Source organism: Anolis sagrei, chromosome 2, assembly GCF_037176765.1.
Source record: "Anolis sagrei isolate rAnoSag1 chromosome 2, rAnoSag1.mat, whole genome shotgun sequence".
In the NCBI taxonomy this organism is placed as follows: domain Eukaryota; kingdom Metazoa; phylum Chordata; class Lepidosauria; order Squamata; family Dactyloidae; genus Anolis; species Anolis sagrei.
Window position 1 is genome coordinate 227,747,808 of NC_090022.1, and position 16,155 is coordinate 227,763,962.

General features: G+C 38.6%; 1 protein-coding gene across 4 annotated transcripts in view; it reads right to left on the reverse strand.

The window, feature by feature from the left end:
- The window catches only part of LOC132767329 (transducin-like enhancer protein 1), an 83,691-nt gene that overhangs the window by 19,780 nt on the left and 47,756 nt on the right, over window positions 1-16,155 (reverse strand). For all 4 annotated transcript variants that reach the window (XM_060762154.2, XM_060762153.2, XM_060762156.2 and 1 more), the window contains exons 9-12: window positions 3,884-4,000; window positions 2,238-2,291; window positions 1,115-1,267; window positions 8-152 (exon numbers count right to left, since the gene is read on the reverse strand). In XM_060762154.2, coding sequence (XP_060618137.1) covers window positions 8-152; window positions 1,115-1,267; window positions 2,238-2,291; window positions 3,884-4,000 — 469 coding nt within the window. The remainder of the gene's footprint in view (window positions 1-7; window positions 153-1,114; window positions 1,268-2,237; window positions 2,292-3,883; window positions 4,001-16,155) is intronic.

Below are 16,155 nucleotides of genomic sequence, written 5' to 3' on the forward strand. Positions count from 1 at the left end.
ATGTTACCAGCTTGGTTGACCAGAGGATCCATTGTTGGAGGTTTGCCAAGGCCTGGACGAAGCCCTGGTGTGGCACTGGTTCCAGGAGTTGGCACATCACTTCGTGGAGTTGGTGTGCTGGATTTCAGAACTGGGGTGCTGGCTTTTTCATGCTGGTATAATTGAACAAAGGAAATCAGTATCCTCAGGATATATTATATAGTGTTTTGACAATAGCTGCTACCATAGTGAAGTGCTCACTCCCTACTGCCCTTGGGCCAATTTCTGAAAATCTAAGCCATATTGACCTTCCTGATATATGTGAAAAAGGCAAGGCATGTAACATGTCTTAATTGTATTATTTACTGGCAAGCGCTAGTATTGATTAGGTCATTATGCTTTAATTTTTTATCAGTTATTTTAATTTAAATGCAGGAGTTCCAATTACTTCAATATTAAATGCTCTGGAGTCATGTTGGCAAAACATTTGTCAGTTTGATGTTATTGTATGTAGTTATATTGCTGACTTCAGACAGGGAATAGAGAGCATTTGACAGCCACAACTTTAGTGTACTCTTTTTGGAGTATTTCAAACCACATCACAGTGATATCAAAAGACAAAATCCCTATTGGACTTAGCACATTCAGATTTAAACAATTGTTTCATTATAAAGCTATTTGTTTGCAAACATTACAAGATTTTCTTAGCTGGGGAGCTACTTTTTGGACTAAGTACTGAGGATATGCAGAAAGCATTTTTGAACTCTGATCAATTACATTCTCATGAGATGTGGGCAAATAGTAATGCCTTAAACAGCAGATAACTATCTCCAGAGGAATATTCCAAAGAAAATCAAAGCTGAAATGCTAGTATTTTGTGATCTCTTCAAGATGGTTAGCAGTCATTCCAAAATGAAGAGAAAGAAAAGAAAGATTATTTGAGTAAAAAGAAAGATCTTCACATTATGAATGAACAGGAGGTTCTTACATTAAACTGCCCCCTTCCCCCGCTTCATCCCTTCAAGCAATTCATCCAAAGTTTGAAAATCATTCAGTCACGTATGAATAAATAATGATGATTATTATGAAAATGTAGGCTTACAGACAAACCGCTTAATAGGGGGGAAATACTCACCAAACCCATTTCTTTGGATTTCATAGACGCAGAACTCCCTGAGGAGGCAGTGGATGCTGGGCTACTGGAGGCATCTTTCTTCATGAGGCGGGTTTTGTCTATGCCATTCTCTCGTGGTGAATGGGCAGGGCTTGCCCGCGGAGAAGAAGGGTCCTGCGTAGATGGCAGGAACAAGGGTGTGGATTGTTATATTTGTATGCTCCTGAGAGGCAGCACAAAGAGGGGGAGTACAAGGCACAGGAGCAGCTTTGGGGTTAAAGGAAGCAATCCTTTAACCTAAAACCAGGACAGAGGTTGATTTTTTCAAGTACTCTGAAATGAAAAGGTTTCAATTTGCCAAGGTCTGCACTGCACTTAGGCTGGGTTAAACTATGAGACATTTAGTATAAGGTCCAGGAAGTAGTGGGAGGTGAGAAGGAGGAGAGACGATGGTTTCTATGGTGGAAAAGACAAATTAAAACCAGCAAGGAAATTTTGAGGTAGGTTTCAGATCTTTCCTCCAGAATTGTTGATAAAGTTTAATGGTTTGTATACAGCCCATCCTCTACACAAAGCTACTATTCAATATAGTCACCATCAATTTGTACACATTTATGCCATCGTTTAACCCAGGCATCAAACAGTTTTGGAAAAATCAGAGTTTTGGTTCGTGACCCATGATTTTAAAGCTGTTTTCACGTCATTCAAGTAATTGAATTTGAAACCACATAGGGTGTCTTTCAGAGGTCTTCTTGCTTCTCTGTGTAGTCCAATACTGACGTTAAAACAACTTTAAAAGATTCATATTAGGCTTTCATAAGCTGGAAAGAACATAGAAGACATACAACATGGAACAACAATAACAAATGACAAAAAGCTATCTTGTAATGGTATATAGCATAAAATAACAGTAACATCATTATGTACCTTTCTAATATTCAAAATGAGTATAATTAAATGTTTCAACACTGTAATCTGTAAGCAAAAGCAGTACTGCTGGAATGCCCAAGAGGATTGCTTTTTAACTTCCTGATCTGCCTCGCCTACTTTGCTCCTCCTGTCCAAATAGCCCCTGTCACAGCAAATACACAACTTCCAGAGACATGAATTAAAGCCCTTTCCATCTCACGTAAAGAAAATTTACCTCATTAGACACATCCACAACTAAGTTGTCGTCGCTTTTGTCCCCATCACTGTCCTAGATTAAACAAACAAACAAACAAACACAGTATGATATTCAGGAATACTGTCAGTTACATTCACTAGTTATAATCAAGTAAGCCAAAAATCCAGATTAAATGCATTGCATGTGAAAAACTTTGGTAGCTTCTATGGGAAACTATAGGTATACCTCAATTAACAAATGAGGTAATACCCAGGTGTGTTCCTGGGTATTAATTCTTTAACAGATAATTTGATAAATAGAAGTAGAAATAAGATAGAAAGCATAGGGATGGGTTCTGATACCACAAAAAAACCCCAAAAAACCAGTTCAATATGTTCACTAAAGTTTCTTATTCAATTAAGCTAGGATCGGCTGAGGAATATCTCATTCTTTCATTATTTACTGCAGAAAATGTTATTACAAATCAGCAACTGAATGTCTATGTTTCTCCAGTCCACCACTACACCCTACCAATTCAAGTGTTGCTTTAAAAACTAAACCATGCCTGCAGTTTTATGGTATTTTCTAAACAACAGTGTTTCCTGTTTTAAAATATGTCTACATCAAAAAGAGGGCATCTGTTTGTTTTTTTTAAAATGTTTGTCACTGTACAAAAATCCTTAAACATAAGGAAAAAGTGCACTGTGGCAAAACATTGTCTTGTACGCTGAACAAAGAGTTTGTTTTTATGAGAGTGTTAGCAGGAATTAGCAAATTAATTCACACAAAATATACAATGTGTTCAGTCACATCCTCTCTCCATTTCTTGGGTTCTTAAGAAATAGTCAGGAAATCAATGGCCCAGTTCAGAAGTAACAGCAAACAACACTTCGCTGAGAATTCTGGATTATTATAGCTGAGCAATTCCCTCTTGCCTAAACAAACTAAGAAATATTAGTCTTTGGCTTACCTTATTTACCTTGCAGCCAAACCAGAACTTTTGCTTGCTCTTGTCCTAAAACCTGGTACTATCATCATCACCATCAGCATCTTTATTTAGACCTTGCCTTTCCCCCAAAACTGGGGCCCCTTCCACACAGCTGTATAAAATCCACATTGAACTGGATTATATGGCAGTGTGGACTCAAGATAATCCAGTTCAAAGTAGGTATTGTGATATTATGGGTTATATGGCTGCGTGGAAGGTCCCTGAGACACAAAGCAACTTACAATTTAAAGCCAAAACAATATAGCTTGAAACATTTTTTAAAAAAATCAAAATTAAAGCAGAATTTAAAAACATCGATCTAAAAAGATTTTAAAAGCATTTTTGAAAAGGACAATAAAAACAAGCCTTCATTCTCCAAAGCCCTTTCTGGGACTGAAAGCGAGGATCTCAGGGCCAAGTCAGACTCCTATGGGGAGCTATGATCTGTCAGTCTGTTAGACAGACACACTGTGTCTAAGCCATACAAGGTTTTGTAGGAAAATACTGGCACTTTGATTTTGGTCCAGAAATAAAGTAGCAGCCAATGGAGTTGTTGTAATGGGGCAGGGGGAGGCTATATGGTCCCTGTACCCTTTATGAAGCTAGCTTTCTATCAGTGTTCAGGCTTACATGTAACAAACCCTGTAATGTTTCTCCATTCCTACAGTTAGTTAACATCTTTGTCAGAGTTGCTTACATAGTGGCTAGAATCTTTATCATCCACTTTCCTCTTCTTCATGTCATTGGAATAATCAGGCCCATTCCTTCGTTTATCTGTGTTCCGCAGGCTGTCCGGGACCAAGAGTGAATTACTCTGCAAATACAGATACAAGAACAAGGTCATCTACCTTTACTATATTCACCTTTAGGAAACATGAGATTCCTGTGGTCATTGCAAAGTTAATCAACTGCCTTCCTACTCTATAGTAATGCCTAACCCCCAGTTGTTCCAATTGCAATGAATCCTTTGTTGTCCCCCATTTTAAGCTCTGTTACTCTATTTTTTTATTTATTACATTTATATATCACCTTTCTTTCAAACCAAATCTATTTTCTTTCCACTTTCCCTGTTTGTCCTCAGTTTACTTTAGTTGCTGCAAAAAGAGATGAAAATGCAAAAGCAGTTTCCACTCAGTTAACTTAGCACAGGGAGCGGAAAAGAGGGGGCTCACAGCAGCCTCTGGCAAAAACAAACTACTGCAGCCTCCCTTAAGTTTCTGTGTTCCTCCTCATTAAAGATCTTTGCCATACCCCAGTGAAGAATTTTCAAACACAAAATATATAGAGTTCCACCGTGTTATGATTTCGACAAGGAAGCAATGCTATAAAGACACGTAAAGTATAGTAAAGTTTGGAGACGTTTGCTTAATTTTAAAAACCCTAATTGCTGTAGATTCTGAATCAACTATTATTTTACAGAAAGAAGGTAGGGTGAGAACAAGACTTCACTATGATTAGTCCCCAGGCCCAGGTCCTAGGTCGTCAGTTAGTACTCTGTTCTGCACTTTCTCCACTTCTTCAGCCCTATGATACACTGTTTGCATTATCACTTGCCCAGCACTTTTTTAGTTGACCATGTCCATTTTGTAGTCCTAGCCATTGGTTTTATGGAACCGCGTCTGATGGAGTTATAATTGCAATTGGTTTAAATTTTTATTGTTGTGTTCTATTATAATTTTTGTATTTTATGATGTTTTTATTTGAATGTTTGCATGATTTTCCTCTTGGCAATTGAATGTTTTGCCTTATATGTTGGAAACCACCCTGAGTCCCATCGGGGAGATAGGGTGGTATACAAATATTATTATTATTCCTGAAATACATTTCAACCAAGGAGATAGCATTTGTGTTTATGAAAAGTAACCGTACTTCTTAATTATTTGTTTATTTACATTTTGAAGTAATCTGTCCTGATTTTCAACATGCTACTGATCCTTGCAGTACGATAAAAACTAAATGGAGCTCTAGGAAAAGGATGGAAAATGTGCAGGAAAGGACAGCAGAGTTCTGAGCTGATGTACTACTCTCCCATTAAATGCTGGAGAGAGTCTGAATCAATACAAATGTGATTTGTTTGCAACTGTTTTCAATAAAATATCACCCCATAGCCACTTACACATCTAAGAAATTGGTATGTGTATCGGATCTTAAAAGAATGAAATTTGTGCATCATCTAACTGTATATACAAAGCATAAACCAAAGAAACACAACTACAAAATGAAAAAAGTGCTGATTTAATGGATAATGTAAGCAAATCATTGACCTCACACAGTTAACTGCTCACACTTTTTTAAAAAAACCCCACAAAACTTCCAAGATAAAACTCATAATGTGAAATAAAGGCCAAAAGATGAGAGCAGAGACTAATCTTATCCACAATCTACAGGCTACTCTCTTTTCGATAATGCTATGTACAAACTGTTGACCCAAAGGGGAAGAGAGGCATTTTAGATATTTCTGGGTCACATGATAATTTGACATGCCTCCAATTCTCATCTTCCCTCCAGCTAAAGCATTAAACATGTCACAATGGGCTCTTTTAAGTTCAGGATTAGCATATGCAAGAAGGGCAATTTGTTCAATGGTGTGTTAATGCCATGAACAATGCTGAATGAAGGATGGACGAGGGGTGGGGAAGGAGGGAGGGGGGACTCTTTTCAAAAAAGACCTGACAGGACTCTTTTCTAAAAGTCATCTTTACAAGAAAGCATAATGCCAACACACTTTTCTAAATTTATATAGAAATCTGCCTGCCACCACCAGACTGCTTCAAAGAACACATCTATGCATATTCAAAATTACTCAGATTTGAGAAGGAAAGCAACAAAAAAGGTAATAGGAACAGCTCTTACAATGAGGGACAACTACTTTAGGAGCTTTGTAGTTCTCCTAGACCACAAGTAAAAAGGAAGTAGTACACACACACACAAAGCAATCTGGACTACCCTTTAAAAGTAAGTTTCAATCTCTTTTATACCTGATTATTCAAACTCAAGATACATTCGGGTTCCGCAAGGAGGGGCGAATGAAATCAAATAAAAAAGTGGCCAATAGTCATGTCTCTATCACAGTTTTTTTGTGGCTGAAAAGATATATTTATTGGATCAGTGAACTCATTCATTTGAAATGAAGTTGGATTTTAATACTCTCTAACAGACAAGGAAACTAGGAAAACGGTGCAGGAGGGTTTGGACTCCATTATTAAATTCACATTTTGAAGTGAGATGCGAATTGGAAAAAATCTGAGTTTGCCAAAGATCTAGGGATCGGGAAAGAGTGCTTCTTAACATAAACAAAAATCAAAACCAAGTTTTCCTTCACTTTTATAATACTGTACCACTATAATTAATAATTATTAACTAGATCGGCTGTCACAATTTAAAAACCATCTAAAGACCTATCTCTTCTGGCAGGCCTACCCAGCTAGTTTTTAAACATGAATTTTAATCCCATGTCCTTTGTTTAATCTCTGTTTTCTGTATTTTAATATGTATTTTATAGAAATACGTATAATACGTATTTTTTATAGAAATGCATTTTATTTGTATATTTGTGGTATTTTTACAATGTTTATGTGTTTAAATTATTCTGTATCCTGCCTCGAGACATGACGAGAGGCAGGTAAGAAATACAATTACTATTACTATTATTATTATTATTAGTCTACAAAGTGTTTCTAATTGACAATCAATACTTTTGATTGCATTTGGAATTAATGAGGTATCACCACATAATATGGCACATTTTAAGCTATGTTGCTTTTTGCAATCAATGTGATCCTATCTACGGTGATTTTATTCAGATGTCTTGTCATGTCTTGTCAGACCCTTTGAAATTGCCCCTAAGCATCTCTCAGTACTAGAAACATAGTTGTTTTCTTTTCCCAGAGGCTTTGCTTCTCGATTTGTAAGCCTCAATAGTTCATAATCATTTCCCTCTCTTTGTCTCCAATTCTTCTGTACCCCAGGATTGCCAGAAGTATAATTCAGGGTTTCTTTTTCTCAGCCACATTTTGTCTGGTATATTATGCTACAAACATTTGTTAGTCTGAATCTTAAAGTCCCCTCAGATTTTCAGGTTACAATTTTTACTACTTTTGTAGACTTATGTTCCTAGCAGTTATTTGAGTTCAGTGTATCCTTGCAGCCATTTTAGTATGGCATTTCTTATTTCAAGGCTGTACATACATACACACAAACACAAAGAGAGAGACTTTCCATTGTTTGTACTTGCTTGATGCTATTTGTTTGAACTGCATCTTCTTGAGGAATAAATACAGGTCCTTCGGTTTCTTCTTTCCATATCCAGTCCTGTAACCATTTACAGATGTTCCCCTTTTCATCTTTCTTTCTGTGTTTTCAACATGCTGATCATGTAGTGGTCTGTTTTGCCAGACTTCAAGGTGATTTCTCACATACTTTGTTTCTTCAGTATTCAATATATTCTATATGTACATTACTAACATTTTTCTTTGGTTTCTCTGATGTATTGACTCAAGAATCTTTTCTCTACTTCAAACAGTTTGCTTCACTTGTAGAAACCCACAGCCACCAATATTACATGATATAGTTGATTCATATCACTTTGAGAATGTAAAGCATGGTTGCTGACATAATTTTCCAGATTTTTCTAACTAGTGTATCTACGTAATTGATATGGCCCAGGATTTTATGGCTTGAATAATAATTAAGACTATATTATTTTGATTTTAGGACTTAGTGTATTTTGTCGTTTTTGTATGCTTTGTACTAGTGATTTGTTTCACTTTCTTATGTAGACCCTCCACTTATTGTTTCCATCACATCTGAGGCTTTTTTGTTTTTAGGATTGGCATCTATAATGTCAATCTTAAAAACAATCTAAGGAGCTAGGTTCTTGTAGGTTTTTTCGGGCTATAGGGCCATGTTCTAGAGGCATTTCTCCTGACGTTTCGCCTGCATCTATGGCAAGCATCCTCAGAGGATGCTTGCCATAGATGCAGGCGAAACGTCAGGAGAAATGCCTCTAGAACATGGCCCTATAGCCTGAAAAAAACCTACAAGAACCTAGTGATTCCAGCCATGAAAGCCTTCGACAATAAATCTAAGGAGCAATAGGGTACAGCATGTAGACCAGTGTTTCCTAAACTTTGGCCAAACTAGCTAGAACTTCTAGGAACTGAAGTTCTAAATAACTAGAGGACCCAAGGCTGGGAATCACAGCTATAGACAATGTTGACCTAGATGGACTACTGATATGTCTTTGTAAAAGGAAGCTTCCTCTGGCCCTAAGTGATTTCCAGGTTGCCTTGGATGATTAAAACCAGAATTCTTTAAAGAAATATAGTATGATGGCCCTATCAGCTACCTCTACACTCCATATACTTCTTGATCAGTGGATGTCTGGGGGTGTATCACAAAATTGCACTCACATTTCAGCTTGACAGTTCTGATTGCATCTCTTTTAACTTACACATTCCAACCCCACTTGTTTTGACACTCTAAATTTAGAATTCATTTAAATCCTAAGTGCACCCCTATGTTTATTTCTGTATGACAGATGCTGTTGTAATGAAATACATCTAAGAAAAAGACAACTACTTTCCACCCAGTGCTTGAAATCATCCAAAATTATAGATTTCTAGCCATTTCCATGATGTGTAGGTTCCTTTGCCTAAGGATTCACCGCAAAATCAACAATTTTCAGTGGTGACATGCTCTCGAAACTCTGCTTGAGTTTTGGATGGAAGCAGCTTTTTAAATAGTTTTGAATTGCAGTGTTAAAGTCAAAGAACTAAATCCATGTATGAGACCCAATTAGAGTAGTTTTGCATGTGCTGACCTACCAATCCCCTTTATTCAGTGGCTCTGTTAGCTCCAGTTCCCCATGCAGGGACATGAGAGAAGCCTCCCACAAGGATGGTAAAACAAAAATATCTGGGCGTCCCATAGGCAACATCCTTGCAGATGGCCAATTCCCTCACACCAGAAGCAACTTGAAGTTTCTCACACCCATACAAAAGTGGCTTTAATCTAGTTGGGAGTAATGACTGGATGTAGCCAAGGAATGCTAGCCTTTTTATTTTGTGAAGTTTAGATTCATAAGATTTTTCATTGCAAGCAGGTAATTTAGAAGACAGAAGTGCAATACTTCTGTGTTCTAAAATGTTTTCACTAAGCACTTTCACTTAGAAACCCAAAAGATCAAGAACATTAAATACACATAATGCTTAGACAACACCGCCCAATTTTAGCTTTTAATGTTAGGTATTTAGCTATGCCAGTACCAAGGACATACAGCACATTGTGAAGCTGATCAGGAAGTGGCATCATTTCTGACATTTAACAAAGCCAAACATGCCAGGAAAGTGTGTGAGAGGCAGACCAGACATCAACTTATACAGTAGTGATTTGTATATATCTTGAATATAATGGAGGGTGAGGAGACCTAACAAAAGGGAAAACAAAGCAAAAATACATGCAATTTTGAAATGACCACTAGAGAGATTTGATTATGAAGAAAGCAAGTGTGTTCATGAAACCCTTATCCTTATCTTGTAGGCAGACAGGCAAAGATCTTTAGAGGCACTCAAGTTCCTAGTGGCTTGCAATACAATGAAGTGAGTAATGACAGCAAACAAAAGCAAAACTGAGAAAGAACTCTTCACGCTGCTAATGCTACTACAAAACTTCTTCATTTGTGCAAAGTATACAGGTCCAGAGAGCCAGTGTGGTGTTGTGGTTTGGGTGCTGGACTAGAATTCTGGAGACCAGGATTCTGAATGCCCACTTGGTCATGGGCAAATCACACTTTATCAGCCTCAAAGAAAAGCTCAGTAGTTTTGTTAATTCCTTCCCTGAAATATAGTCCATAACATCTGGCATTTGTTGGCAGTCGCTTATCCAAATACTAATCAGGGGTGACCCTACTTAGCCTCCAAGATCAGATGGGAGCTGGTGCCTTTAGGGTATTGAAGCCAACTACAGATAGAGATACAGTATATATTCTTTTAATGTCATTTTAAATGCTTCGTCTATTAAGAATACTATTAAGAATATATACTATCCAAAAAGTTGGAAAGCTTGATTTCCAGTTTGCGACTGACTGAAATGCTTTACTTTGATCCAAACAATATGTTCATTGAATTCCATAGCTTTAATTAATCTGATCATATGTCTGTTATTTTTTTTCTTCTTATAAGAGAAAGAAATTACCTGTTTTAATTTCAACTCAATACATTAACTGAAGATAATCGTCACTTTTCAAAGCATCCTAAGTTTTTAGAACCCAATTTATCAAGGATTAAAACTATGAAGCCTACACTGTTAATACAGATTGGCCTAAGTGATAGGAATGGTTTTATAATTTCACCCACCTCTTCACTTTGTATTCAAAGATTCTCTTCTGCCATATTGGAAGTGGGTTATTCAACTGACTTTCTCCATGCATTTGGCTTATTTGGTTGAATGGGAACTCCCATAGTTTCAAGTAGGCATAACATTATTTACTAATTTATATATCATTTTTATTCATAATATGTTTGCTACCTTTTAGTCCAGCAGATTTCCTTAGATGATGCACAGCAGGTATATGCTTTTAAAATATTAAAGCAATGTTTAAAAAACATTTTGGGAATCCAAATATACTTTGAAAAATAGATTAAAACTGATAGGTTTTCTCCCACAACTCATGGCCATTCACAAAATTTGATAATAAACAAAATTATGTCTAACTCAAATACACATACACTACAATGAATTATTTAGAGCAGCATTTCTCAACCTGGGAGTTGGGACCCCTGGGGGGTGTTAAAGGGGTCGCCAAAGACCATCAGAAAACACAGTATTTTCTGTTGGTCATGGGGATTCTGTGTGGGAAGTTTGGTCCAATTCTCTCATTTGTGGGGTTCAGAATGCTCTTTGACTGTAGGTGAACTATAAATCCCAGCAGCTACAACTCCTAAATGTCAAGGTCTATTTTCCCAAACTCCAACAGTGTTCAGATTTGGGTATATTGAATATACATGCCAAGTTTGGTCCAGATCCATCATTGTTTGAGTCCACAGTGCTCTCTGGATGTAGGTGAACTACAACTCCAAAACTCAAGGTCAATGCCCACTAAACCCTTCCAGTATTTTCTGTTGGTCATGGGAGTTCTGCAGGTTTGGTTCATTCCATCACTGGTAGAGTTCAGAAGGATTCTTGATTGCAGGTGAACTATAAACCCCAGCAACTACATCTCCCAAATGACAAAATCAATGACCCCCCCCCCCCCCCAACCTCACCAGTATTCAAATTTGGGTGTATCAGCTATTTGTGCCAAATTTGGTCCAGCTAATGAAAATATATCCTGCATATCTAATATTTACATTACGATTCACAACAGTAGCAAAATTGTAGTTATAAAGTAGCAACAAAAATAATTTTATGGTTGCGGGTCATCAAAACATGAGGAACTGTGTTAAGAGGTTGCAGCATTGGGAAGGTTGGAAACACTGATTTAGAGCAACTAGTTAGAAATATATAGATGGACTGGGTTATGGATTTTTGTACATTGTTTTATTTCATTTAATCTTTTACAATCCCTTGTTCTGTGCATTCAAGTCATTTCTGACTAATGACAACCCTAAGGATTTTTCTTGGCAAGATTTGTTCAGAGAGAGCTATCTTTTTTCTTTTAGAGAGTTTGATTTGCCCCAGGTCCATGGTTGAGCAGACATTTCAATCCTGTTCTCCAGAGTTGCAGTTTAGTGTTTAAACCCCTATACCACACAAGCCACTCTAAACACCTTTGCAGAAGCATACGAGAAGCTCGGCCTGTCATTGAACATTGAATAAACCAAGGTGCTGTTCCAGTAGACACCAGCCAACCCCACTCCAATGCCAGCGATACAGCTTAATGGTGTAACATTAGAAAATGTTGATCATTTCTGCTACCTTGGCAGCCACCTCTCAACATCGACACCGAAATACAACACCGCCTGACCTCTGCGAGCGCAGCATTTTTCCGAATGAAGCAGAGAGTGTTTGAGGACCGGGACATCCGTAGGGATACCAAGATGCTTGTTTATAGAACTATTGTCCTCCCAACTCTGCTATATGCCTGTGAGACGTGGACTGTCTCCAGACGTCACATGCAACTCCTGGAACAATTCCATCAGCGCTGCTTCCGGAAAATCCTGCAAATCTCTTGGGAAGACAAGCGGACAAACGTCAGCGTGCTGGAAGAAGCAAAGACCACCAGTATTGAAGTGATGGTCCTCCGCCACCAACTGTGCTGGACCGGTCACGTTGTCCGGATGCCTGACCACCGTCTCCCAAAGCAGTTACTCTACTCCGAACTCAAGAATGGAAAACGGAATGTTGGAGGACAGGAAAAGAGATTTAAAGATGGGCTCAAAGCCAACCTTAAAAAACTCTGGCATAGTCATGAGAACTGGGAAGCCCTGGCCCTTGACCGCTCCAGCTGGAGGTCAGCTGTGACCAGCAGTGCTGCAGAATTTGAGGAGGCATGAATGGAGGGTGAAAGGGAGAAGCATGCCAAGAGGAAGGCATGTCAAGCCAACCCCGACCGAGACCGCCTTCCACCTGGAAACCAATGCCCTCACTGCGGAAGAAGTTGCAGAGCAAGAATAGAGCTCCACAGCCACATACGGACCCACAAGAATATTGGAAGACAATCATCCTCGGAAAGCGAGGGATCTCCTAAGAAGAAGAAGAAGAAGACCACACTGGCTCTCTTACAACCTCTTGGAAACTTGTTTCATCATTAGTTTAATGTTATTTCGTTGTGTCTGTCCTGCCCTGAGATTTTAAGATACATAATGAGATTAATAATAATGAATTCAACTGCTGTATTTGTTTATTCCTATACTAGTGCCAGTCCTCAATTTGTAATTATCCCCAAGAATTTTGTACCACGATTTCAAGCCAAAACATATTTTGTGTGGCAAACTCTATTTCTCATTATCAGTTATTATACTTTACATCTTCTTCCTCTGTCTTAACTTGTTACACACAACATGAGCTGAAACGTCATTTATTAGGCACTTTCACCAGGGATAAGAAATATCCAGAAAAGACAAAGAACATAAAGTTTCATAAAGTATAGGTTAAAAAAGAGATGTCTTTGTATAGTTCTGTGCTTGTAGTTGTCAAGAAAGCTGAGGGAGATCACCACTTCTTAAACTGTTCAGATGGCTAGGTAAAGTTTGTTTTTAAAGAGGGAATGTGTGTGTACGTGCCTTCAAGACACTTGATGTCTTATGGTGATAAGTTTCATATGATTTTCTTTGGCTACTTGGAGAAAATGAGATTATGTTCAGTGTCACAAGTAGCTACCTTACAAAGACTCTTCACCCACACGATTAGATTAAGTGATGGGTTTAAGAGTTCTTATCCTGTTCTAAAACACATTAGCCTAAATTCAATCACCAATCCCCACTAGAGTAGACTCATTGAATTAAAGAAACTTACATAAATGTTAACTTACCAAATATTCATTGATTCAATAGGTCTACTTATTGATGACTAGGCTTCATTTTAGTTTAATGTTATCAAACTCTTTTGTTTCCTCACAGAATTAGGACTGAATTTTATGACAGCGCTCTAGGTACTATCAACATCACATGTTTTTTCAGAATATATTTTCTTATTGGAAAGATTTAAGGACATTTATGGTACCTGGAACACCAAAAACGTATCTTTTTCCATAGTGCTGCTACTTGCCATTTCTATTTCCATTTACATCTCACATTTTCCACTAAAGAATTCAGTGCCTGAACGAGGATCATGAGATTGAATGCGGACTCTTTATCTTTAATCATTAACAGACCTAGGGGAACAGTGGGGAGGGGAAAAGAGAAGTTTCTAGCTCTGTTCCTATAGCTGGAAACCGCAAAAGTGTCAACTTCAATGCTTAGGATTTAAATACATAGTCATGTTAGTCTGGAATATCTTGTAGCATCTTTGAAACTGAGAGAACAAATTTGGTAGCAAAAGGCAGGCAACTACTGTACTTTACAGAATAACAATCCCAGAGATGTCTACCAGAAGGAATTACATATACTACTCTAGGAATTTCTCTTGGAAGTGGAAAATCAAATCCAAATGTATACACCCCAGGATTTTTGACAGGGCATGTTTCATCTATTACCCAAAATACATGAACTGAGCAACTCTGAATGGCCCATCATATCAAGCACTAGGAAACGCAAAGCTGGTGCCTTTGAAGATATGAGTAATAGCCTTGCATAATAAGCCACCAGAACTCTCAACTATGTGAACTATATAGATTTCCTGCAGAGATTACGGTCCGCAAACTTCCAGGAAACACCATCTTAGGACCCTTCCAGACAGGCCCTATATTCCAGGATCAGATCTTGAGATATAGGGCCTATCTGAATGGCCCAAAGATGGTGTTTCCTGGAAGATTTGGTGCTTTAAACTGGATTATATGAGTCCATACTGCAGATAATCTGGGATAAACAGAAAACTTGAGATCAGATCCTAGGATATAGGGTCTGTCTAGAAGGGTCCTTAGTCACTATAGGTATGGAATCCCTATACACCAACATTCCACACAAGAATTTAATTGCAAGCTATCAGGAACACCACTGCAGACAGGACCCTAGCACATTTAGCCACCAAAGCAATTTGCTCTTTATTTTTCTTAAAAACATATACCTGCAAGTTAACGATACCGCTATAGTCACACATATGGCAACACAATATGGCAATGTCTTCATGGCAGACTTTAGAACAATGGGTTGTTGTAGGTTTTTTTCGGGGTGTATGGCTAGAGGCATTCTCTCCTGATGTTTCGCCTGCATCTATGGCAAGCATCCTCAGAGGTAGTGAGGTCTGTTGGAACTAGGAAAAAGAGGTTTATATATCTGTGGAATGACCAGGGTGAGACAAAGGACTATTTTCTGCTGGAGCTGGGTGTGAATGTTTCAACTGACCACCTTGATTAGCATACAATGGGTTGACTGTGCCTGGAGCAAACTTTTGTTGAGAGGTAATTAGATGTCCCTGCCTGCTTCCTCTCTGTTGTTGTGCTATTGCAATTTTAGAGTTTTTTAATACTGGTAGCCAGATTTTATTCATTTTCATGGTTTCCTCCTTTCTGTTGAAATTGTCCACATGATTGTGTATTTCAATGGCTTCTCTGTGTAGTCTGACATGGTGGTTGTGAGAGTGGTCCAGCATTTCTGTGTTCTCAAATAAAATGCTGTGTCCAGGTTGGTTCATCAGGTGCTCTACTATGGCTGATTTCTCTGGTTGAAGTAGTCTGCAGTGCCTTTAATGTTCCTTGATTCGTCTTTGGGCGCTGCGTTTGGTGGTCCCTATGTAGACTTGTCCACAGCTGCATGGTACACGGTAGACTCTTGCAGAAGTGAGAGGATCCCTCCTGTCCTTTGCTGAACGTAGCATTTGTTGGATTTTCTTGGTGGATCTGTAAATAGTTTGTATGTTGTGTTTCCTCATCAGCTTCCCTGGAGCCCCCGGTGGCGCAGTGGGTTAAACCCCTGTGCCGGCAGGACTGTAGACCGACAGGTCGCAGGTTCGAATCCGGGGAGAGGCGGATGAGTTCCCTCTATCAGCTCCAGCTCCTCATGCAGGGACATGAGAGAAGCCTCCCACAAGGATGATAAAAACATCAATTCATCTGGGCGTCCCCTGGGCAACGTCCTTGCAGACGGCCAATTCTCTCACACCAGAAGCGACTTGCGACTTCCTGACATGACCAAAATCAGCTTCCCTATGCGGTCAGTGGTTCCCTTGATGTATGGCAAGAACACTTTTCCTCTGGGTGGATCTTTGTCTTTATTCTCGTGGCTTGTTCTTGGTCTTGCAGCTCTTCTGATGTCTGAGGTGGAATATCCATTGTACTGTAGAGGTGGTTCAGTTCATCTTGAAGGAGGTGGGGTTCACCTTTGGATGAATGCTGTTAAGATGGTCCAGGAACCTGTTGAGTTCTTCTCCATG